General features: G+C 40.7%; 2 protein-coding genes across 4 annotated transcripts; both read right to left on the bottom strand.

Annotated features, from left to right (window-relative positions):
* Positions 1-1,340: 1,340 nt before the first annotated feature.
* On the bottom strand, positions 1,341-17,268 carry LOC125297516. 3 transcript variants are annotated; one of them, XM_048247882.1, is made up of 13 exons: positions 17,146-17,268; positions 16,075-16,773; positions 14,378-15,082; positions 13,221-13,928; positions 12,064-12,771; positions 10,910-11,614; positions 9,753-10,436; positions 8,524-9,225; positions 7,670-8,329; positions 4,866-5,024; positions 3,122-3,275; positions 1,902-2,929; positions 1,344-1,694 (listed from the first exon to the last, which is right to left on the bottom strand). In XM_048247882.1, the coding sequence occupies exons 1-13, from the start codon at positions 17,258-17,260 to the stop codon at positions 1,432-1,434; spliced, it is 7,290 nt and encodes a 2,429-aa protein (XP_048103839.1). In that variant the 5' UTR covers positions 17,261-17,268; the 3' UTR covers positions 1,344-1,431. The 3 variants fall into 3 exon arrangements, with proteins under 3 accessions (XP_048103837.1, XP_048103838.1, XP_048103839.1); XM_048247880.1 differs by lacking the exons at positions 9,753-10,436; positions 10,910-11,614 and having other exon boundaries at positions 1,341-1,694; positions 12,064-12,768; XM_048247881.1 differs by lacking the exons at positions 9,753-10,436; positions 10,910-11,614 and having other exon boundaries at positions 1,341-1,694; positions 13,221-13,925.
* A 51-nt stretch (positions 17,269-17,319) lies between these two features.
* LOC125297767 (GTPase IMAP family member 9-like) lies at positions 17,320-24,313 on the bottom strand. The gene is made up of 5 exons (XM_048248227.1): positions 24,281-24,313; positions 20,516-20,598; positions 19,621-20,340; positions 17,602-17,853; positions 17,320-17,339 (listed from the first exon to the last, which is right to left on the bottom strand). The coding sequence occupies exons 2-5, from the start codon at positions 20,544-20,546 to the stop codon at positions 17,320-17,322; spliced, it is 1,023 nt and encodes a 340-aa protein (XP_048104184.1). The 5' UTR covers positions 20,547-20,598; positions 24,281-24,313.
* Between the last annotated feature and the right edge of the window lie 2,119 nt (positions 24,314-26,432).

Below are 26,432 nucleotides of genomic sequence, written 5' to 3'. Positions count from 1 at the left end.
GCTGATTTAAATATTGCACTCTGATGTATGTGTGTGTCTCTGTGTGTGTTTGTGTGTGTGTGTGTGTGTGTGTGTTTGTGTGTATATAAGTGTGTGTGTGTGTGTTGTTGTGTGTATGTGTGTGTGTGCGTGTGTGTGTGTGTGTGTAACCCAACCTGTTGCTGCAAGCTCGAATCAGATGACCAGCAGTGGCTTCAAACCAATGAAGAAGAGGTATGACACCTAATCTGTCTTTAAAGCTCATAATAGCCTGGTACTGAATTAAATATTGCACTCTGATGTGTGTGAGTTTGTGTGCATTTGTGTGTGTATGTGTATGTGTGTAACCCAACCTCTCGGTACTAGCTCGGATCAGCTGACCGGCAGTGGCTGCGATAATCTTGCAGCACCAGTAGAGAGAGACAAACCAGTGTAGTCGTGTCCAGTAGGAGGTGGCTGGTTGCTTTATGCATCACACAGACAAAATGCTCTCACAAATGTATCAAACGGAAATACTTTGGGACTCAAATCAGGAAAGAGCTACCAAAATACAACATCAAGCAATGATGAGGGGTCCTATGAGACTGGCGGCAGGGCACAGCCTAGTCACTAGCTTGATGTTATCTTGCCACGGGTGTTACTGTAAACACTCACATCAAGCTCTATGACAACTAAAGAACAGCTGACATTTACCATCACTTCTAAAAGCATTGTTCACATTTTTGCTGATTTTGATTGGTTGTCACATACAGGCTTTTAAAACGACATTGTTGTGAGGCTTGGTCTGAGAAGCATTTGGACCAAATCGGTGCAGGTCAGTAGATGACCCAGACCCATCCTTCAAAGAGAACAACTTTGATCCCAATTCTTTTGAAAGGCTCACAAGCGCCCAACTTTATTAATTTTTTTGGTTGTTAAGATACATTATAATGCATCAGTTAACATCTACGTAAAATTGTGAAATAACCTATCCAGCATTAACTGAGAAGCCCTAATAGGTTATAACAATAAATCAACAGTGACAACTGGAAAGCGAAAAAATGTCTTTTCAATAACAATTTATCATAAAGTATCAGAGTTATGTGATGAACATATTGGTCATACATTAAACATATCTCCATCTTTTGATCTCTTTCTGAGTTGTCATATTGTCTGTACAGTGAAGTCATGATATGATGCAGCCTCCTCTCTCACCTGCAGGGAGACCATGCGCTACACGCTTTGTTTTTACAGGCCGAGGTCTTGATAAAGGTAACTGTCCAGTTCTTTAAGGAGGGAGAGCATGATGCCACAGGTTTGTTTTTACAGGCCAAGGTCTTGATAAAGGTAACTGTCCAGTTCTTTAAGGAGGGAGAGCATGATGCCACAGGTTTGTTTTTACAGGCCGAGGTCTTGATAAAGGTAACTGTCCAGTTCTTTAAGAAGGGAGAGCATGATGCCACAGGTTTGTTTTTACAGGCCAAGGTCTTGATAAAGGTAGCTGTCCAGTTCTTTTAGGAGGGAGAGCATGATGCCACATGCTCTGTCCCCCTTTTTAAGCACCATGTCGATGAGGGAGGTCACCTGGTCCTGCAGCACGCTGGTCCTCTGCAGGACGTCTTCTGCCTCCCTGCTGCTTATCACATGAGGCGAAGCTTGAAGTTCATCCAACAGATCTCGGAGTAGAGCTCCCGATGTTTTCTTGATGAGATCAGGACGAATCATGAACAGTCGATCTAGAACGAGATCATTAACGTAAGATTTTTACTTTTGACATTAGCTGCTACTGTTGCTATGCTCTACCTAAGTAAGATTTTGTAGTTACCTGAATCCAAATCATGTTCAATGCAAAACAAGAACAAACTTCTAGGTTTAAAATATCTTTCAAATGTTTTATTCTGTACATAATTGTTTTTTATAAAGGTCAGCATTGGATTATTTACCTTTGTGTAACATGGAGGCCATTTTCCCTTCTTCCTCATCAGTCCTGGCAGCTCTGCTTGTGTAAGCCACCTCTCTGTGGGTCATGACTTGGCAACGTCTGGATGCTGCTGAGGGCATTTCATGACTGTGTGCCACATCTCCAGTCTCACCAAATTCAAAGCTTTCCAGTGTAGCTTTCCATATGGACTGCCCTTCACTGATCAGCTCCAAATCAAAACAGTCATCTGCTTTATCAACGACCACCCGGAATAGGTCAGGAGGTCTGATGTATTTTAGGGTGATCTCTGGTGGGGAACTTCTAGCATGACTGGCAGATGACTTCAGGCTAAACTTTGTGTGCATCCAAATGGACATATCTGGTCGATGCGTTTTGATCTTCTTAGCATCTTGTGTCTCTCGTAAATCCTCCTCAACGGCCTGAATCATGGAAGCATCCCTCGGCACAACGTATGTGAGTAGAACCAGGGGTGTCACTCTGGTCCGGTAGATTAACACATCCAGATGGGCTTTCATTGGGATTCCAAATTTCACCAGGACTTCTGTCAGTGAGAAGGAGGGCTTGAGGAGCTTTGCGTGGAAGCGGGTCAGCTCACATTTCTCTAGAGTTACACTACTGTCAACCCCACGCAGAACTCTTACAGCCTCTCTAAGAGAGGAGTCTGAACCTTCCAGACAGGCAAAATGGGGCAGATGAGCCTCCAACAGTTCACCTGAGAGCACTTTGATGTCCATCAAGGGACCAATTGGCTCATACTGCAACATGGCAAGCTCTGCTCTGAATACATTGGGGTCACTAAAGTGATACTGTAGAGAGACTTCAACCGCACACACCCAGCGCAAACCAGAAGCTGTGCACTCAAAACTTCCTGGTGGAGAGCTGTGTTTATACACTGGGACTCCTGTTTCCATGGAAACACAGGGTTCCATCAGGATCCAGTGTGAGGTGTCTTCAACATCTTTACAGGATTTGCAGCAGTTTGTTTGTTTGAAATACTGACACAAAATTTTGCCTGATGAAATGTCCAACCTTAAAGAGCGGAGATTTTAATTACAAACTGACATGGTGGCTGAAAAAATCTTAAGGTATTGGGGCCACAAAAAATTAAATTAACAAAACCAAACAAACTATGGCTGAATCGGAGTAATTCAGTGCCTGTAAACAAGCATGGATTCATTAAGATCATAAAATCAATTTAAATGTAAATCTAAATCTTCATACTCAGCCATATTATCAGACAGTTCTCTCATGTCTCTCCTCCAGTCAGGATTGTCTACAGAATCCAAATCATTTTGGTCCAGAAAAGTGTCTTCTGAGGAATCTTCCCTAATGACGTTAGGCCCATGTACATTTGATGGCTCTGGGACTTTGTCAACTGTGAAAATAATACAAAAGACCTTTTCCTTTTTGTGACTGAATTACATTGAGATATTAAAAATGTATCAACCTAACCCACAGTCCCATTTCTGCCCATTTCTAAAATAAAATAAATGCTTTCATGTAGGTAGAATATGAAATACAGATTCATTGCCATGAATTTTTCCTTCATGCTTGAAAAGGCATAACAGGAAATGAAATCAGATAACTGGCTGAAATGTTTGTCTATAGGACACAATAGACATATTGGACAAAAGATGAGCAAAAATCTGAGACCATGGTGTGGAAGTCAATATGTTTGTCAGTATGGAGTTATACCTGTAGCCAGACCAGTGATACCTTCATGTGAAAAAATCAGACACAGCTGATTCATGGGATCCCATGGTACTGTATAAAGTATGTTGGATTGGAGGTTTTCTAAAACTGGGTAGGGATCGCCTACAAAAAGGGACCCAAAAGCTCTTCTTTGCACAAGGATACCACCTTTATCCTTTTTGTAGGCGAAAGTCAGATGTCTATGACATCATATCCTGTCCAGATGGCCCTCCAAGTCTCCTAAACCTAGCCTTCGGCCCCAAAATCTTTCTTTTAATATTATTCCATATTCAATGTGCAATCATTAACCAAAATGAATAAATAAAATAGATAAAAATAAAATAGATAAAAATAAAAAATAAAAACAAAAACATTGTTTTGGTCATATTTGTGGACATATTCAAGGACGTAGTAGGTGATACTTGCTTTATTGTAAATGTGTGTAATGTAGGTTACAGTTAACATTTAACAGTTTTGGACATGGTGCTGTTGTTTAAGTGAGAGCAGCACATTGATGAAATGGAAATAGGCAGTGTTTTCCATGTACAGTGTTTTCAGTTGGTGCTTCAGGCACAAGCGGGGGGGAAGGATGAGTTCAGCACCAACACTCCTCACCTGCACTCGTCTTAGTGTAGTGTTTTGTCCATTTGATTTACTCTTGATGCCAGACTTGGCTTTCAATATTAAGCTATAAGCCAAATTGGTGGCTGTTAGGTCTTTATGCATTTATGCTGTAGCAGGCTATGTGTATAACAGAGAGATGGAATACGGATAGAGGTACGCATGGCTGCTCTGAGCTGTGTGTGTGTGTGTGTGTGTGTGTATGTGTGTGTGAGAGAGAGAGAGTGAATTTTTTCAGCATATTTTGAATCAGGTCCGGAGAAGTTTAGTCAGCTCAGTGATCATAACACGCTGTTATTTCCTGTTCTGCGATTGCATTCAATGTCAAAGATGGCAACCAGGAAATGTTGACATAACTTGCTTAATTTAATAATGTATCACCCCTAAACATGGGAGTCAGACATGAGGCCCTATATTGAGGCACTCCAAAATACCTTCCAGAATTTCTGGCACCTGTTTTTAGTCAACTTTACCAAAGGTGGCAACAATTCTTGAGGGTACTGTATATGGAAAACAATAAGCAAACGTGCACATTTGTTCATACATTTGGCTGAGATGATCTAAAGACTCAATAAATGTCATTATTGGATATATTTTTTTGCTTAAGTATATTAATTTAAATATATGAATTTTAAATTGTTAAGATCCTCACACTTTTTGTGACATCCCAGTCTTCCAGATGTTAAAGAGCCAATCCCAGAGCTGGTACCTCCTGACATCAGAGAGTGTTGATCTGATGGGGCTTCAGATGCTGTGTCTGAGATGAATGTCCCGTAACCAGAGGTTTTTTCAGATTTATCATCACCTGTCACTGAAAGAAAAACACACATTTTTCCAGAAACAAAATTCAGCATTGCATTGTCATTTAATACCACACATTCAACAATAAACATGACTTTATATGTATGTATTTGTTGTAGTTGTATTCAATTGTATTAGAGTGGTTTAGAACAGGGCAATGCAATTAGCAAGTTGGGGATCAATAAAGTATTTATCTATCTATCTATCTATCTATCTATCTAGAACAGGGCAATGCAATTAGGGGCCCGCCATGTTAGTCCTAAAGTTATGTCAGTAGCTGGGAATTTCGGTCCCAAAGGCTCAATCATGCAAAATCATACATTTGTACATTTGAGTTTAACATGTTTAACAGAGGCCAAATTTCCATCACAAGATCAAAAGAGTATAAATACTTATACTTATACTCTAAAGTTACTTGATACCACAAAAAAGAATCATCTCAAAATACACAGGGGAATTGCCACTAGTCTTAATGTGGTTGCCTAGGGAAACCTGGTAACTGTTCATGTTAAAGGAACCATATGTAAGAAATGTATTTCAATTAATCATAAAATGGCCCTGATATGTCACTAGACATTAAGAAATCATGTTCATTTTAAATAATATCACTGACAACAGTAGCAGTGTTTCCTCTATGTTGATTTGGTAGTGGCGGCCCCCCACGGTTTAATTTTCTTCCCCCACGGTATCAGAAATGGGGCAGACGCACAATAGGCACAGTTGCTTTTCAAAATTCATTGTGCAGACCTGTTGTAGATTCTCCAAATATACAGCTCAATCACAACTGAAAATAATGCCTCATTGTGTGTGAATAGAGGTAAATACTAGGGCTGTCAATCAATTAAAATATTCAAATTAATTACGGCTTCATGCCGAAACGCGTCGAAGTGTTTTAATTATGTTGTGCCCATTAAAATAAAGGCATTTTAACTACAAAGAAGATGAGTGCCTTGGTATTCTACAACTTTTCTAAAATGAACTAAGCCTGTCACCAAAGAGCACCATCTTTACAAAGTTTTTACAAAGCTCCTGGTAGCACTCCAACTGGACTTGATTCTCACTTATTTCTTTGCACTGATGTGCAACTATAGAGTTGATGAACTCCGGTGATATGCAAATTCCTTGCTGCAGACATTGCAGAGGACTATTTTCAACACTTTATTTTTTATCAACACCATCAGGCCGTTTTTTAAAAGTAAATGTTCCAATCAATGATCCAGGCAGCACGTTTTCTTCTCTCTCCTTCATTTTACAGTCTAATTTTTACTGACTAGAACGGCTCGGGGTCAAAGGTTATACGGAATCGATTAATCTGCACTAATTTTTTTAATCAGTTATTTTTTCTCAAATTAATTAATCGAAATTAATCAGTTATTTTGACAGCCCTAGTGAATACATATAATTGTTTGTGTTGCAGCGAAGTGTCAGTTGTCAGTTCCGTGGGACGGGGGGACGTGGGGGGTTCGGACAGGCCTGCCCCCACTGCTTAAAAAAATCCTAGAGGAAACACTGCAGTAGTCCGGCCAGGATATTGTCATTTAAAAAGTGAAGTTGCAGCCCTCAATTGATGTTGATGGTGTCATGTTGTGTTTTGGCCTGATGCGCCACCCTTCACCTACTTACTAATCACAAAGTCAGTAGTGTTTCGGCATCCGGGTTGCCAGCTCTGCCAGTCAGGGGGGAGGGGGAGGGGATACACCGCTCTACAGTAATTTGAAAGTGATTGCACCAGTATGGTGCAAGTGATTGTACCAGTTTTGGCCACAATCTTACATACGGTTCCTTTAAGCTCACTGTCCTCATAAACCAAAACCACAACTGACCCATGAGGGGAGGCTCGATGCTCTTCACCAGCTCATTCTCCTCATTCAGGTCCTCCAGCTGCTGTATACTGTAATATTTCTATAACTTTATTGAACTGAACTATCTAATATTATTTGTACTTCTAGTGCAGTGGTTCTCAAATGGGGGTACGTGAAGGCACTCCAGGGGGTATGTGAGATTTTAAAATATACATATATTTAAAAAGTAGAATCCATGCAAAATTACTTAAAAAATGCTTTTAAAATACTTAAAACAATTATTTAATAAATATTTCAGGAAAATATAAGTTCATAAAATGAATTTTATATTTCAGTAGGCTATTCAATTTCATTATCCTAAAAACCCAGAGTCCCCCCTATACCAGGATGGTTCGACCCAACCTGTCACATACCACCCATCACCTGTCAATCACTGTCAAAACTCAAACGATGGAGTCGTGGTTGAAGCGGTAATTCTGATGGCACAGTGCTCTGTTTTAAGTCTTTTTTCTCAACTAAAAATGCTTTGTGCTGGTTAGGGGGTACTTGGCTGAAAAAATATTTCACAGGGGGTACATCACTGAAAAAAGGTTGAGAACCACTGTTCTAGTGGACCAACACTAGTGAAAACACCTATATACAAATACTAATTTATTTATTTTTATTTATTTATTATTTTTATTTTATATTTTTATTTATTTATTATTTTTATTTTTTAGTACATTACTTCTAACTGAACGAATGTCAGACCTGCCATGTTCAATGATGGAGGAAAGTACTTCTGCCACTTAGTCGGGAGTGGACTATGTTTGCTCTGAGTCAAACATCATGTTCATAACATATTTAGACTTACTATCGGGGGCAGTGTCCTTGCTCTTTGCCAGCTCAATCTCTTCCATCTGTTCCACCAACTGCTGCACCTCCATCTTCCAGTCTGCTGCTGTGGTCTCATTTGTCCTCCCTTCCTCATACTGGAAATGGCTTCCTCCATTGAGAACCACTAACTCATAAACCTTCTTCAGTACACCTGGCCTGCTCTCTTCACCTGTCCAGTGAACATACCTGTTCCCACATTTCTCAACCAGCCACTGCAGGGCCTCTCCTTCACTCTCAATGTACTCCTCAATGTTCCTGTCCACTGACAGGTCATCAGAGGAGTCAAACATCACTATGGCGTGATCCCAAACTCTGTCCCCCAGAAGCCCCAGATGTGTCTGGAATTGTCTCCTTCTTCTCTCAGTGAAGTGAAGATCAGTATAAATGCTCAGCACTAAAGCATGTGGACCAGGATCACACAGAGACACCAACTCTGCTTTAGTCTCTTCTAGACTTCTCTTACTTGGTGTCATCTTAACTCTAGCGATCTCATGACCTCCCCTGATTTCCTCTGCAGACTGAAGCGTGACTCCTTCTGCCATCTCTCCTCTGTCACGGTCTGTGTTTCGTTCGGAAGTGAACTCCTCAACATACTGCAGGAGCATCACCTTTATCCCACAGAGAGGCTGTAGTTCACCTGTAAAAACAATTGATTAAATTATAATTAACACACACACGCACACAAACACACAGACACACACACTGTGAATATCACCAAATAATGTTTTGCTCCATTGTACTCCAATTTCATATTACTTGATCCCTGCATCTCCATCATTAATTCTAACAAATAGCTAATCATGTCTCTTGATTTGTCTAAAAAACACTCACCCATGACATATTTAAACATAACCTCCTGTTTGTAAGCTCTTGTCTCTCTGTCCTCCACTCTTGTACTGAGGTGTCTCCTCTTCTTCTTCACTTCCTGTAGAAGAGTTTTGTCAACCTCAAAGTGACGTCCACCATTTCCTGCTACCATCTCCTCAATCTTCTCCAGCAGCTGTGTGACCTGCTTGTCATCTCTGTTCTGATTATTGAGGACATGATATCTGTTCCCACATTTCTCTACCAGATACCTGAGGTGTTCTTCACTTTCAATGTACTGCTCAATGGTTGTGTCTCCCAGACAGTCTCCACAGGTAAACAGCACCATGGTGTGACTCCAGACTCTGTTACTGAGAAGCTCCAGATGTTGTTGAATATTTAGTTTCTTGTCCACTGTCAAAGAAGTAGCTACTTTTACAAGCAATAAGAGAATATGAGGTCCTGGAGGACACAGAGACACACTGAGGACAATCTCCTGTTTAGTGAGATCAGGAGTGTTTATGAGGTTGATATTACTCCACCATCCTGGAGCCTTGACTACAGTGACCTGTCTGCCTGCTACTTCTCCCTGTCTCTTCACACACTGAGCTGTTCTTCTCTTCAGGTCAAACTCCTCTCTGCCCAGGATGGTGTTTCCTGATGAACTCTTCCCAGATCTTCTGTATCCCAGCAGCACAACTCTGAACTCTGACCGCGGGGATGAATTCCCTGATGAAAAGAATATATAAATATATTTGACATTATATGACCATGTTATCATAAGAACTTTGTGAACTTTAAGCAACAGTAAGGAGTTTTGGTTTAAATCTAGTGAGCTAACCACCAAAAGTGCATGTACACCTTGTACACACCACTTACAGCCCCACTGGCAATGCTAAATGTTGGTGCATGTCTGGCGATACAGCTGACAATGGACTGATGTGTAAACTTTTCTTTCATTTTCACAGGGACTTACGCCCCGGAACACAGAACTATAGTGCACATCCTGGATTGTTAGTGGGAACGGCACATGTGTTTACATGTGATGCACATGATATCAAAATGAATTTGAAGATGAAACCAAAGATAACAGGCAGATAAAAACTAGCCAATCAAGTGTAAAGCAAATGCAGTGTTGCTTCAATTTAACTAACTTAACTATTTTACTAATTTCTTACATGGCCATAAGAATTAACATTATGATATATTTGATTCGATGTTTCATAGGCAAGAGATTAAGTTTGTTAAATACTCACGCTTCAGCGACTGCAGGTGTTGTCTTTGCTTCTCCACCTTCATCAGTCTCTCTGTTGCTCTCTGTTCTTCTTTCTCCCTCCTCTCCTTCACTTCCTCCAGTCTCTTTCTGTCCATCTCATAGTGACGGCCCCCGTTTCCAACGGCAATTTCCTCCATCATCTCCATCAGCCCTGTGATCTGTGTTCTGTCACTTTTGTTCTCATTGTTGAGAACATGATATCTGTTCCCACATTTCTCTACCAGATATCTGAGGTGTTCTTCACTCTCAATGTACTGCTCAATGGTTGTGTCTCCCAGCCAGTCTCCACGGGTAAACAGCACCATGGTGTGACACCAGACTCTGTCACTGAGAATCTCCACATGTTCTTGGATGTTTCTAATGTCATCCTGCGCGATAGAATGAGCTAATTGTACTAGCAGTAAGAGAATGTGAGGTCCTGGAGGACACAGAGACACACTGAGCACAATCTCCTGTTTAGTGAGCTCAGGAGTGTTTATGAGGTTGACATTCTTCCACCATCCTGGAGCCTTGACTACAGTGACCTGTCTGCCTGCTACTTCTCCCTGTCTCTTCACACACTGAGCTGTTCTTCTCTTCAGGTCAAACTCCTCTCTGCCCAGGATGGTGTTTCCTGATGAACTCTTCCCAGATGTTCTGTATCCCAGCAGCACAACTCTGAACTCTGACTGGGGATGTATGTCCTGCTGTATAAAAATACAGAAATGACAACTATTGTAGATGTTTCTTTGGTTACACTTTACTTGATGGTATCTACATAAGAGTAACATGACACTGTCATAAACGTGTCATAAATATTAGAAACAAGTCATAAATGTTTATGACATAACATAACGCTTATGTCAGTCGCTTCTGTCAAGTGTCATTCAGTTTTTGTCATGTAGTTTTTGTTTATATAGATACCGGCCAAGTAAAAGTGTTACCGCTTTTTTTATTACATGCATTGTTCATTCTACTTTGATGAAGAACATTTTACGGTGTGTCTAATGCATTCTACTGATATATATTTGGGTAAATCTTTCATACAACCAAGTCCTTTTATTTAACTGAATTCACATATTACCCAATTTATGGCAGTTAAAAAAATAAACAAACTTTTATTTTTTATTACAAAACACATCAATGAGACAAACTCACGCTTCAGCGACTGCAGGTGTTGTCTTTGCTTCTCCACCTTCATCAGTCTCTCTGTTGCTCTCTCTTCTTTCTCCCTCCTCTCCTTCACTTCCTCCAGTCTCTTTCTGTCCATCTCATAGTGACGGCCTCCGTTTCCAGAGATAATTTCCTCCATCATCTCCATCAGCTCTGTGATCTGTGTTCTGTCACTTTTGTCCTCATTGTTGAGAACATGATATCTGTTCCCACATTTCTCTACCAGATACCTGAGGTGTTCTTCACTCTCAATGTACTGCTCAATGGTTGTGTCTCCCAGCCAGTCTCCACGGGTAAACAGCACCATGGTGTGACACCAGACTCTCTCACTGAGATACTCCATATGTTGTTGAATGTTTCTAATGTCATCCTGCGCGATAGATTGAGCTAATTGTACTAGCAGTAAGAGAATGTGAGGTCCTGGAGGACACAGAGACACACTGAGCACAATCTCCTGTTTAGTGAGCTCAGGAGTGTTTATGAGGTTGACATTCTTCCACCATCCTGGAGCCTTGACTACAGTGACCTGTCTGCCTGCTACTTTTCCCTGTCTCTTCACACACTGAGCTGTTCTTCTCTTCAGGTCAAACTCCTCTCTGCCCAGGATGGTGTTTCCTGATGAACTCTTCCCAGATGTTCTGTATCCCAGCAGCACAACTCTGAACTCTGACTGGGGGGATGCATGTCCTGCTGTATAAAATACAGAAATGACAACTATTGTAGATGTTTCTTTGGTTATACTTTATTTGATGGTATCTACATAAGAGTAACATGACACTGTCATAAACGTGTCATAAATATTAGAAATAAGTCATACATGTTTATGACATAACATAACGCTTATGTCAGTCGCTTCTGTCAAGTGTCATTCAGTTTTTGTCATGTAGTTTTGTTTATATAGATACCGGCCAAGTAAAGTGTTACTGTTTCTTTTTATTACATGCATTGTTCATTCTACTTTGATGAAGAACATTTTACGGTGTGTCTAATGCATTCTACTGATATATATTTGGGTAAATCTTTCATACAACCAAGTCCTTTTATTTAACTGAATTCACATATTACCCAATTTATGGCAGTTAAAAAAATAAACAAACTTTTATTTTTTATTACAAAACACATCAATGAGACAAACTCACGCTTCAGCGACTGCAGGTGTTGTCTTTGCCTCTCCACCTTCATCAGTCTCTCTGTTGCTCTCTGTTCTTCATTCCTCCTCCTCTCCTTCACTTCCTCCAGTCTCTTTCTGTCCATCTCATAGTGACGGCCTCCGTTTCCAGAGATAATTTCCTCCATCTTCTCCATCAGCTCTGTGATCTGTGTTCTGTCACCTATGTCCTCATTGTTGAGAACATGATATCTGTTCCCACATTTCTCTACCAGATATCTGAGGTGTTCTTCACTCTCAATGTACTGCTCAATGGTTGTGTCTCCCAGCCAGTCTCCACGGGTAAACAGCACCATGGTGTGACACCAGACTCTGTCACTGAGAATTTCCACATGTTCTTGGATGTTTCTAATGTCATCCTGCTCGATAGAATGAGCTACTTGTACTAGCAGTAAGATAATGTGAGGTCCTGGAGGACACAGAGACACACTGAGCACAATCTCCTGTTTAGTGAGCTCAGGAGTGTTTATGAGGTTGACATTCTTCCACCATCCTGGAGCCTTGACTACAGTGACCTGTCTGCCTGCTACTTCTCCCTGTCTCTTCACACACTGAGCTGTTCTTCTCTTCAGGTCAAACTCCTCTCTGCCCAGGATGGTGTTTCCTGATGAACTCTTCCCAGACATTCTGTATCCCAGCAGCACAACTCTGAACTCTGACTGGGGGGATGCATGTCCTGCTGTATAAAATACAGAAATGACAACTATTGTAGATGCTTCTTTGGTTACACTTTACTTGATGGTATCTACATAAGAGTAACATGACACTGTCATAAACATGTCATAAATATTAGAAACAAGTCATAAATGTTTATGACATAACATAACGCTTATGTCAGTCGCTTCTGTCAAGTGTCATTCAGTTTTTGTCATGTAGTTTTTGTTTATATAGATACCGTCAAGTAAAGTGTTACTGTTTCTTTTTATTACATGCATTGTTCATTCTACTTTGATGAAGAACATTTTACGGTGTGTCTAATGCATTCTACTGATATATATTTGGGTAAATCTTTCATACAACCAAGTCCTTTTATTTAACTGAATTCACATATTACCCAATTTATGGCAGTTAAAAAAATAAACAAACTTTTATTTTTTATTACAAAACACATCAATGAGACAAACTCACGCTTCAGCGACTGCAGGTGTTGTCTTTGCCTCTCCACCTTCATCAGTCTCTCTGTTGCTCTCTGTTCTTCATTCCTCCTCCTCTCCTTCACTTCCTCCAGTCTCTTTCTGTCCATCTCATAGTGACGGCCTCCGTTTCCAGAGATAATTTCCTCCATCTTCTCCATCAGCTCTGTGATCTGTGTTCTGTCACCTATGTCCTCATTGTTGAGAACATGATATCTGTTCCCACATTTCTCTACCAGATATCTGAGGTGTTCTTCACTCTCAATGTACTGCTCAATGGTTGTGTCTCCCAGCCAGTCTCCACGGGTAAACAGCACCATGGTGTGACACCAGACTCTGTCACTGAGAATTTCCACATGTTCTTGGATGTTTCTAATGTCATCCTGCTCGATAGAATGAGCTACTTGTACTAGCAGTAAGATAATGTGAGGTCCTGGAGGACACAGAGACACACTGAGCACAATCTCCTGTTTAGTGAGCTCAGGAGTGTTTATGAGGTTGACATTCTTCCACCATCCTGGAGCCTTGACTACAGTGACCTGTCTGCCTGCTACTTCTCCCTGTCTCTTCACACACTGAGCTGTTCTTCTCTTCAGGTCAAACTCCTCTCTGCCCAGGATGGTGTTTCCTGATGAACTCTTCCCAGATGTTCTGTATCCCAGCAGCACAACTCTGAACTCTGACTGGGGGGATGCATGTCCTGCTGTATAAAATACAGAAATTACAACTATTGTAGATGTTTCTTTGGTTACACTTTACTTGATGGTATCTACATAAGAGTAACATGACACTGTCATAAACGTGTCATAAATATTAGAAACAAGTCATAAATGTTTATGACATAACATAACGCTTATGTCAGTCGCTTCTGTCAAGTGTCATTCAGTTTTTGTCATGTAGTTTTTGTTTATATAGATACCGTCAAGTAAAGTGTTACCGTTTCTTTTTATTACATGCATTGTTCATTCTACTTTGATGAAGAACATTTTACGGTGTGTCTAATGCATTCTACTGATATATATTTGAGTTAATGTTTCATACATCCAAGTCCTTTTATTTAACTGAATTCACATATTACCCAATTTATGGCAGTTAAAAAAAAGGACAAACTTTTATTTTTTATTACAAAACACATCAATGAGACAAACTCACGCTTCAGCGACTGCAGGTGTTGTCTTTGCCTCTCCACCTTCATCAGTCTCTCTGTTGCTCTCTCTTCTTCATTCTCCCTCCTCTCCTTCACTTCCTCCAGTCTCTTTCTGTCCATCTCATAGTGACGGCCCCCGTTTCCAGAGATAATTTCCTCCATCTTCTCCATCAGCTCTGTGATCTGTGTTCTGTCACCTATGTCCTCATTGTTGAGAACATGATATCTGTTCCCACATTTCTCTACCAGATATCTGAGGTGTTCTTCACTCTCAATGTACTGCTCAATGGTTGCGTTTCCCAGCCAGTCTCCACGGGTAAACAGCACCATGGTGTGACACCAGACTCTCTCACTGAGAATCTCCACATGTTCTTGGATGTTTCTAATGTAATCCTGTGTTGACGCTTCGGCTATTTTTACAATCAGTAAGAAAATGTGAGGTCCTGGAGGACACAGAGACACACTGAACACAATCTCCTGTTTAGTGAGCTCAAGACAGGTTTTGAGGTTGAAATTAATCCACCATCCTGGAGCCTCAACTACAGTGACCTGTCTGCATGTTACTTCTCCCTGTCTCTTCACACACTGAGCTGTTCTTCTCTTCAGGTCAAACTCCTCTCTGCCCAGGATGGTGTTTCCTGATGAACTCTTCCCAGATGTTCTGTATCCCAGCAGCACAACTCTGAACTCTGAAAGGGGGCATGTATTTTCTGTAAAATAAAATACAGAAATTACAGCTATTGTAATAGCAATAGCAATGTTTGTGCGCGGAATATGGGAATAAGGTGAATAAACCATAGAATAAACGCTCTATCTATGTGTGCCATTTTAAAATAACGGTGAGCGGCTAGGGACATTTGTGAAATACAGCGCCGTCTTGCAAAGAAAAACTTTCTTGGATTCATCTGCTGAGTTTCCCTACATTCAGCGATGTAAGTTATGAACCCATTTTCTACAAGCTACATGTCTTCCTAACATTCTGACATTGGCATTTTCCAACGAAACAAATAAAGAGAAAAAATAACTTTGTTTTGTCTGTCAAAGCTCTTGTGCACAACCACATGTCCAAAGGCTCTAGACCAGAGACAGTTGGTAAACTAACCTACCATAGTTTTGCTAGAACTAGCAGACTACCACAAAGTTGCTGAATGTATGTTATTTCAGGTTAGTTTGCAACAATGTACAAGTCCTGCTTCCTAGCTAGGGAACATCACTAGCCATTCCCATTCACGTTCAGTTTACTGTGCTAACGTTAGCTAACTAGCTCGGTTAACAGGCAAAATTAAATTATTTATTCCATGTCCGAAAGTGTGCTTCGTTGGCATCACACACAAGCAATGACAAAAGAGAAACGCTTATGTTTTGACACGCCTATTTATGATTCCGGAACTAGGGCCATCATCTAAGTAGATTCACAAAGAGATGAGGTGCGACCAGAATAGATATGGTAACGTTAAAGGCTTCGCGACGGCTTGCAACAGCTGGCAACGACGTGCACCATTTAATTCACACTGCTGCAACTCCTGCGACAGTTTCGTCTCAACGCGTTATGTTTTTGATATACGACGGCTACCGTAGTTCTATTAGGTTGCAATATAATCCCTAAACACTAGATGGGAGAACTTCTTACACATGGGACCTTTAAAAACAACTAGACAAACTCTTTTTTTAATTACAAAACACATCAATGAGACAAACTCACGCTTCAGTGACTGGAGGTGTTTTCTTTGCTTCTCCACCTTCATCAGTCTCTCTGTTGCTCTCTGTTCTTCTTTCGCCCTCCTCTCCTTTACTTCCTCCAGTCTCTTTCTGTCCGTCTCATAGTGATGTCCACTGTTTCCTGCTAACATTTCTTCAATTTTCGCCAGAAGCTCTGTGACCTGATCTTTATCATCCTTTTTTTCATTGTTGAATACATGATATCTGTTCCCACATTGCTCAATGAGCCAGCAAAGATCCCGTCCCTCACTCTCAATGTGCTGCTCAATGAGTGTGTCTCCCAGCCAGTCTCCAAAGTCAAACAGCACCATGGTGTGACTCCAGATAGCCTTACTAAACAGTGTCAGATATTTTTGCAGTTGTAGTCTGACTTGAGAAGTCACAGCTGTGTCTAGAGCTACAATCAATAAAAAAACATGGGGTCCAGGATCACACAACGACACACTCATTAAAGTTTCCTGCTTCAGAAAAACAGGAGGATTATCCATGCTGTGTAGCTCCCACCCTGGAGTGTCGACCACAGTGACCTGCCTCCCTGCCACCTCCCCCTCTCTCTTCTCACACTTTGATATAGTGCGCAACTCAAACACATCTTCACCCAGGATGGTGTTCCCTGTTGAAGACTTCCCATAGTTCTTCGACCCCAGCAAAATAATCCTCAGAGATGACTGATGTATTTGACCTGTAAAAGTAGGCACAAACATACTGAACTGTTTTTGGTATTATTTTTGTTTCTACTATCCTGATGCAATTATTCAATAATTAAGTAAATAAATGCAGATCAACATTATACTATATGCGATAACATTTAATTGCTCTCCATGTTTTCTAAAAGCATAGATTCAGATACAGTGCCTACTGTATAACAAGTATTAACCCCACCATGAATATTTTTCCTTTTTTTACTTTTATAAATTGAATTGGCCAATTTGCTATAGGCTTTTTTCAATTAATAAAAATAAAACTCTCTAATGTCAAAGTTCAATGTTCCATTTATAAAAGCAAAAAGGGGGAAAATACTTTTTTTTATAGTATATCCATCCATCCTACTCACCCTGTGTTGACCTGAGATCATGTCTTTGTTTCTTCACCTTCATCATTCTCTCTTCTGCTCTGCTTCTTTCTATCTTTTCTCTCTCTTCTAAGTCTCTCAAAAGACCTCTGTCCATCTTAAAATGAGAGCAGCCGTTTCCTGCCACCATGTCTTCAATCTTCTCCAGTAGCTCCGTCACCTGCCTTCCATCAGTGCTGTTGTGATTGTTGAGGACATGATATCTGTTCCCACATTTCTCAGTGAGCCATTTCAGGGCATCCCCTTCACTCTCAATGTGCTGCTCTATGGGTGTGTCTCCCAGCCAGTCTCCATGGGTGAATAGCAATATGGTGTATCTCCACACTCTCTCACTGAGAAGCTCAAGGTGTTGCCTGGCTGAAATTATCTGTGCTTCAGTGAATAAGATGTCTGCTCGTGTAATCAAAAGGAACACATGTGGCCCCTGGCCACACAAACCTGGACTAAGCTGAATTGCTCTTTTGGTCATTTCAGGGCTCCACTCCTTAGAATAATGACTCCACCATCCAGGTGCCTCCACCACAGTGACCTGCCTGCCAGCTACATCTCCCTGTCTCTTCACACAAACAGCAGATCTCTGTCCAGGCTGAAACTCCTCTCTGCCCAGGATAGTGTTTCCTGATGAACTCTTCCCAGCATCTTTAAATCCCAGCAGCACAACTCTCAACTCTGATAGGGGTGATGATGTTCCTAATAGAGTGAACACATGTAGTTGTAGCATTTAAAAATGGGACAAACTTAAAATGGAGCATTTAAACATGGGGCGGCAGAACAATGCCGAGTTTTAGCAGGGATGATAGTTCAGTGAAAAAGAATGCAGTCATTCCATCTCCTTTCATCTAAATTCTGAAAATCTTCCCACCTGAATTTCCTGGAAAAATTCTAATAAAAGGCAGTGGCGGCTGGTCAATAGAGGGCGCTGCCCCCTCCCGTGAAATATTGACTCTTACATATCTACCAAGATCAACCATGAATCAATCAAACCTAACAAATACGAAATAAATAAACAAAATACACTGAGTTTTTACTGTAGTGTACTCATAGGGCAGGTAAAACACTGCCAGCAATCATTAAATCAGTCTACATCGGGTCGTCTCTCTCAAAATTTCGTCTACATCACATGCAATGTCCTAGTCCAAGGCCCCGGGGAAAATATATTCTGGAATGCCGTATCCAGGCCTGACATGACAATATCCCCACATGTAGACTGATGTAGACAGAATTTTGAGAGAGACGACCCGATGTAGACTGATTTGTTTTGTCTCAGTGAAATGCTATTTTGTGTTTTGACTTGGAAAAACACACTTGTGTTTGTTTTGATGTGTGTAAATAAATACCAATACTTGAAGTTTGGATCCCCTGTATGTTTACAGAACTATGACAAAAGTATGACCTCAAACTGACATAGTCTACCTTGTGCACAGAGAAAGCAAAAGCCAGATGTGTTTTTTATTCAGACCATCAGTGTGTTGTTGGCACATTGTGTGCTTACTATTGTGATAGCTTGTGTTTACTGTTTGATACGAAAACATCATTTTTACGAAGGTGTGAAGAGTTAAGCAAGGTGTGCTAGCTTTTGCAAGAGAACTACAATGTTATGCTGATTGGGTGAAAGGTTTTCCTATTTGTGTGTAGAGTTTTGTAAAAAAAAAAAGCCGTAGTTACAAAAAATGTGCTTAAGCAATCAGAAAAAACTAATATAGTTTGAGTAAAGCTACCAACTCAACAATTTTGTGCATGTGTTAATTGAAACACATTATTTTCAATGATTGTCTCTAAGGAAGACGTTGTCATACGTGGGAAAAATACACATAAAATACACATTTTTGAGCCTTAATGTCTGATCTAAGAGAGTACAGTGTTTAACCTGGTACCAGAGATGCTTACTTTAAAATCTAAGTCTTCTACCTGAAAAACTGGGGGCTCAACAACTCTTCAAATATGCTATTTTATTTTATTTTGGAAGAAGTAGCTACCATTCTAGGTTATTCTTGAGCTACACACCTGACATTCCATGTCTGGATGCTATTAGTAACAGACAATGACTGTAGAAAATTTGAAGGCTACATGTGAGAGTTTTCCAGATATTGCTGTTTAAAATGGCTTTTCAGAATATGATGCCAAAAAATGCCCCTGATACCCCTCATTCAATATTTTTTAATGAGAAAACTATTAACAGTAGAGACTTAATATTTTGGATTTGTCATATTAAGAAGTGTATCTTTTTACCAGAATTGTTTAAGGAAATTCTGAGATGGCCAGCTGGGAGGCATTGGGTGAAAGGAGACGGAATGACTCTGCAAACGTTCACCAGCACAAGTACAACCGTCAATCTATCTACTTATCCAAGCAATAAATGGATCATTCAAAACATTTCCACTGCATTAACCAATGTAAACCATTTAAATGTTGGCAGAACTACAGAACACTACATGAGTTCAACTGGATACAAATTACCTGCTGATGATCGGTTAGATATTGTTAATAATCGGTTAGATATTGTTAATAATCGGTTAGATATCGCTGTTCGTGTTCCCTTTTCTTTGTCTTTTCTTCTCTTCTCTTCTACTTCCTCCAGTCTCTGTCTGTCCATCTCATAATGACTGTTGCTATTCCCGGCCGCCATCTTGTCTATCTTCTCCAGCAGCTCTGTGACTTGCATTTTATCCCTGTTCTTGATGTTGAGGACATGATATCTTTTCCCACAATTCTCTACAAGCTGCTGGAGCATTTTCCCTTTAACCTCAAAGGCTTTCTCTTCTGCAGGAGTCTCCTGAATGAACAGAACTAGAGAGTGTTTCCAGGCTCCATGGCCCAGAAGATTCAGGTGGTTTGATGTGGCTTTTCTCTCTGCCTCTGTGAAGGTCATGTTCTCATGGATGACCAACAGAAATGCATGAGGTCCTGGAGGACACAGAGTCACACTGAGAACAATCTCCTGTTTAAGGAGATTAGGAGAGTCCTTATAATAACATTCACTATAATCCTTCCATCCTGGAGTGTCCACCACAGTGACCTGTCTCCCTGCTACCTCTCCCTGTCTCTTCACACACTGCAGTGTTCTCACATCAGGGTCAAACTCTTCTCTGCCCAGGATGGTGTTTCCTGCTGAACTCCTCCAAGCGTCTCTGTTCCCCAGCAGCACAATCCTCAAGTCTATTAGATTGGAGATATCACCTGATCATGAGACAACACAGTCTGATCACTCATGAACAGTTGAACTTTCCAAACACTTCTCAATGATGTTTGTAGTTTTCAGCAAATAATCATAATCATTATATATTTGTCATATAATGTAGTATAATATCATTATATATCACATTAAAGATAACAGAGAGGATGAAATGCTCACCTCTGGAGGCCTGTGGTCCTTCAGCTGCCATCTTTCTTGCTTCGGCTTCACTGGACTTTCAACATCAGCATCAGACTTTCATTCTATCAGAAACATATCAGTTACTTTATGTTTCAAACATGACTGGACTCAGGAGGATGAAAGCAATCATTTCTTTGGATTGACCCCTTAAACACTACACTACCAACAATATTCTGGCCTCTGAGATTGGACATTTACTATAATTTGGATCAATCGAACTCCAAAACTAAACTATTTCCTTGTTAAACAACAGTATAGAACTGGCAGTAGGGTTGTCATTATTGTTCTGATATTTCAACAATGCACTACTCTGATAGCTTCCTGTTGAATAAATGCCATTATTTGTGACACCACCAAGAGGACAGGTCAATGCTAATTGAGAAAGCAATTTCACCTTTAACACAGAAGGGAGCAATCGGAAAGTTACCTATTTTCGCCCGTGCCTTATTTTTGCCCTTTTACATGTAGATAGATGATAGATAGATACTTTATTGATCCCCAAGGGGAAATTCAAGTATGTGTATGACTTAATATTCATTTTCAAATCAAGACGGCGAATACCTACAGAAACACAAGCACCCGTCCCATAGCACCCGTATCGAAATTATCTCTGTACCAAAAATTACACTGTAGGCCTACAGTGACTCAAAGAGCTGTTATGTAGGCTAAACAGTGTTTTAAGGCTGCATGTACAAAAGCGCTTGGAGCTCCAGTGGAATTTTGATTTCACAACAAGAATTCCCTCTGATGGTCCGGTCATGCCACCTAGAAATATCCGCCCCTGTGATTATGCTCCCACTGCAAGTGTTCATGTGCTTTCAGGTAGACTGCTGTTGTTCACAGCACTAAGCTATTTATGGTTACTGATATACTCCGAGTCTCTGGCCCTCTCTTAGAGCCAGGCATAGTGAGCTGGCCCTCGGAAGAAAAAGTTTGGGGACCACTGCTCTACATTGTTAGTATCTAGTTGTTTTGTAGGAATAGTAGGCTACGCTTGTAGGCCCTATGACTTTCCTTTCTAAAATAATTAGCGAACTCCATCCCCATCAACGAACTTACTATGGCCAATATTTTTGAAATTTCACAGTCTTGGTTTCATTAGGAGGACATGAATTCTGGGTGGATTTGTGCGTGCCTCAGACTCGTGGTGTGAGAGCGAAATTGGAGCGGCCTCCACGCTCCAACAAAGTTCCATCTGCTCCTCGCTCGCTCGCACTCCTCTCACTAGCTCTGATGCAAGTGTATGCCGCTTTCATGTAACAAAAACGGCAAATTCCTTCATTAAAATTGTTGGTGAATGTGATTGCAAAATGTCATACGCTAGCGCGTCATGCCTTACAATGCCCCTTAGCTCTTCTGAAATCTTCTCTCAGGGTGTATTGCTTAAATAAATATTTTTTCTATCTTTTAAAAATAGACATTCTATGCTACATCATATTAAAATATTTTTCCATCACTCATCAGTTATATATTTTTAATCAAATTGCATCTTTCCCTATCCCCAACCCTGGACAAAATCTATAATAGATGTATAATACAAGCGTTTTTCAAAGCCAATTAAATCTAGTTTCCAAAGCAGAAATGACCAGTTGTGTCCATGGAGGTATTATATATAACTGACTATGTCCCGCCCCATTTATTACAATGGCCCATGCTAGGCTAGCTACATTAGCCAAAAAAGTTTGAAACTGACCACAGCCAAAGTCCTTTTAGGCAGGTCCCTCCACTCGGCGGCTATATTGCAATGCTTTTCGGGCACTTATCGGGCATCTATTTCGGGTAGAACCACGCGAATGCAATGCTTCACTAATCACGACACACTAACCTCCATCTGCGAGATCACAACATACCACATGTTTAGCACAATGTATTCACATGTCAACTTTTGGCGGTGGAAGGGGATGAATACTGTATGTACACGACTGCCATGTTTGTGTTATGAACTAACTCCATACATTTCTATGGGAGATTCTTTGAGTGCTGTGTCTCCTCATTAGAAAGTATCTATCTATCTACCTATATGCCACAGCCATTTTTATGAAAATGGCGTTTTATGGATGCTCGTTTCTGGCACCAGCTAGAATTAGCCAATTAGGTTCCACGTTACAGACGGAGACAACGTAAGGTAGCCTACAACGATATGACATTGATGAAGATTGGACATTCCCTCAGAGGAAAAGAAGTTGTTCGGGAACACGCTTCACCCACCCTCGTTATAGGCGCAAATGTATTTAATTGGTTGGGATAACATTTTGGGAACGGTGGTAGAAGTTTTCCCCGTGTCTCGAAGTCTTAGGCTATTTAATGTGCTGTTCATATGTGATAATAAGCAATGTGAATCAATATTGAGTAATTATTCACTTTAGGCTACACAAATAATGATCAAATGCTATATTTGGACAGGCTGCTAATTGCGGAATATGTAGACTATCCAACAAAAATTACTATAATTAAGTAGACATGGGACTTAAGCTTTGAATTAAATTTCAAAGCAGTCACATGAGTGTGTGAAACGAAGCTTCACATGATTTATCACAAAACAAATCAAGCTCCAATATAAAGCTATGTTTACACATGGCCGGTTATTTTCATAAACTTAATTTCACCCTCTCCATAATCAAAAATAACATTGTGCCGTTTTCAGAAAAAAAATCGTTTAAACTAACCCGTGTATATGTCGTCAAGAGCATGTCAATACTGTAGCAGTGTAACGAGAAGCTCAAGCCCATGTTAGCCAATCAGAATCCTGAAAATAGCAACAAATCACTTCCTCTTTCTCTTTTATGTTGCAGTCAGACATAAAATCTCCGCCTCATCACATAAATCTCCGTTTGTACCTGTTTAGACGCAAACGAGCAAACAGTGCTTTTCCCAAAAAAACGATCAGTCCGGAGAACTGTTTGTGAGGGAGTAAAACCTCCGCTTGCGTCTAAATGAGAGGGTCAAACTATCAAACTAGAAAAATATCACGGTTTGCATCGTATTCGTTGTCGTCTAACACCACCTAAAGCTTCACTCCAAATTGGTTCATATCTTCGATACACGCCTCGAAGCAGGGGGTTCACAGGTAACATACTCTTTGGACTGTGTTCTGGTTTGCCAGCTCTTTGCTTTCTTCAGTTTTGTGGCCAAGGGCCTGTTTTTTCACATAGGGCAGGCCGTTCTTTGTTGGATTTGTTTTTTGACTTCTGTTAAAGTAAACGTTTGAAATGATTCTGCACTTGAGTCCGATCTCTTTACAAAACCTGCAAGTTGGTTTGATTAAAGGTGATCTAAGCGATCTAAGCATTTTTAGGCTTAAGAACATTTTTTGTCACATAGGCCTATAGAAAACATCTCCTCATTATCTGCTAGTGGCCCGTCCCCTGAACACACTGTAAAAAATACAGTCTCTAGACAGCCCAGGCTCCGCAAACGGCAATAAAAACAAACTTGTGGAACCTGCCCCATCAAACATAACAAACCATATTCCAGCCAATAACTGACGAAATGTGAATTAAGGAGAGCTTGAATGGGAGAAAGTAGCAAGCTAGTTCTCTGTTTTGTTTGAACGTCCACAGAAGTGACATTGCTCAACATCGCTTATAGCACCTTTAATGTAGGTTACAGATAATATCTGTAATTTCACATTGTTTTGTATACTGTTTTTTTGTTTTGTTTTTTTAAAAAAGAAACAACATTTCAAATATGTAGTTATTTTCTGTTGAAATAATATTGTTTAACATATACAATGGTTAAACTTACTCTTTCTCTTCTGCTCTCATAGGTGTCCGTAAGCATAATATGTCAGTAATGAGGGTTGTGACAAAGCAGCTCAGTGCTGGGAATTTTAAGGAGCAGAAACCTGTTGGACAGGGTGCAGGATGCACTGAAGTGGGACGGTTCCACAACAACACAGAGTATGACCACACAAATCTATCAGTGTCTCAGGGCCCTCAGAGGAAATATAGTCTCCACGAGGAACTGGTTATACAGTATATTTATTATCTTATCTTTGTGATTGTTTGGATGTGTTCTTCCACTTGTTTTAGAAATAAGTTCCCAGGGATGGCAAATGTGTGAGGTTCCCAAGTAAAGAATTTAAGGTGCATAGTCTGTACAAATCAAGACAGCATGGTATGTACAAAATGTTCCAGTCAACACTAACCAAACCTGTTTACTGTTTTGCTGTTGTTAACAGAGATGTTGAGAGGTGATTTTTGAGATGCATCTAAGAGTATTTTTCTTGGCTCCGAGGCTCTTTTCAACTCCTTGATTTGTTTAACCCTTAAAGGAGTACCGTCACACCGGTGTGACGGGAATGTTGAGAAATGAACGTTCTAAAGAATATCTGGGTTCATTGAATTCAACATAGAATTTTAGAACCTTCAATTGTTGCGGAACTTAGAATGTTCAAAAACCTACACCTTTAAGGGTTAAGCTGATCTGGAGTCAGTTCCCCTTTTCATAGACTCTCTCCTCTTCCTCTGCCACAAGAACAACTTCAGTCCTGTCCTCAGATTACCCATAGCCATATCTACTCTTTCTAACTCATCGCTGAAATGACAAAACTTGTATAAAAACATCACTACCACTATACTCATCATTCCTTCTGAGTTGAAATATGCGGGCGCGCACACGCACACACAATGTGAACACAAGAGCATAATTTTCAAATACCATCCACCAGCATATATTGCCGTATTGCGTACTTACATAATACATACATGCTTGACTTTGGTCAGGGTGAATATCCTAGGGTGCACTGTGCAGTCTAGATTATAGTGTCAATAGTGTGACGCCCCAGCTGGTCAGTGCTGGGTCTTGTCGCACTTCTTGCTCTTTGTCTGTGTTGGCTCTGCTGCTGTTCTGTGTGTGGCCTACAGGGGGAGCTCTGCAGAATGGCGTGGGCTAATTGCGCCAGCGATTAGGGCAGAATATAAGCGGGTCCCGGGAGCCTGCTTCAATCTCTCTCGCTTTCTCTCCGCTTCCGCTGATTGCCGGTTCCAGAGTTGCGGGGTGCTGTCAGCAGGGCGGATCTGGCTGCGCCCTGTTCGTTTCTTTTGGTTTTGCACTTCACCTCACTATGCTGACATACACTACAGTCTTGCTTTACTCTTCATTCACTGACTTTTGTACATAGTTCATTTATTTAATAAATATTTTCTTAATTTTGAGCAGCGTGTGGTCTCCCCTTTTATGTTGTGTTTGCCTTTAGCCGGGCAGGCACAACATATGGGGGCTTCGTCCTATAATTACAATCTGGACCCTTTTTCCGTGCGTTTTTGATGCGCCTATGGGTAGGTAAGCTGCGGCGTTTACAGTGGGTTAACGATACGTGGGCCTATGACGTTGGAGTAGCCTAATGAAACGCACAGGTGTAAGAGTGGTAGTGGTTGGGGGAAACCGCATGTTGCTGCTTTTGTTTGGGGCTTTTGTGAACGTAATTGGTAAGGAGACCTAGTTACCGGTAATTTACTTTCAGTTGTGTTTATTTGTTTCCTTTTGTTTTGTCGTGATGTGTTTGAGTAATTCATGTGGCTGGATTAAACGAGTTTGGAGCTGTCGTCTTTCCTCGGCTTAGAGCGCCTGTGCGCTGGGGCCTAAGGCTGGTGTGCCACTGTGTCTGGGCCGAGGACATCGCCGTGGAGATCCGGGTTGAATTGACTTCGGTCGGGGCAGCTCGACTCCAGCGGTATTTGGTGAGTAAAGAACTCGGTTCTCGGGCACAGTGTGAAGATAGGTTAGTATATGGTGGGTAAATGTTTAGAAACGAGGAAGCTCCGTAGTTTGTCCGGTTTCATGAACTTTGTGCATCATGATTTAGTTATTTGGATATAAGTTACGGCAGTTTGGAAGATCTGTTTTTTTTTTTTAATGAGTGTTGGTTAAACGTTATGGTTTGTGAAAGTAGCCT

Source organism: Alosa alosa, chromosome 7 (genome assembly GCF_017589495.1).
Source record: "Alosa alosa isolate M-15738 ecotype Scorff River chromosome 7, AALO_Geno_1.1, whole genome shotgun sequence".
Taxonomy (NCBI): domain Eukaryota; kingdom Metazoa; phylum Chordata; class Actinopteri; order Clupeiformes; family Clupeidae; genus Alosa; species Alosa alosa.
The sequence above is the reverse complement of the archived record's forward strand: the minus strand, read 5'-3'. Positions and strand labels throughout refer to the sequence as shown.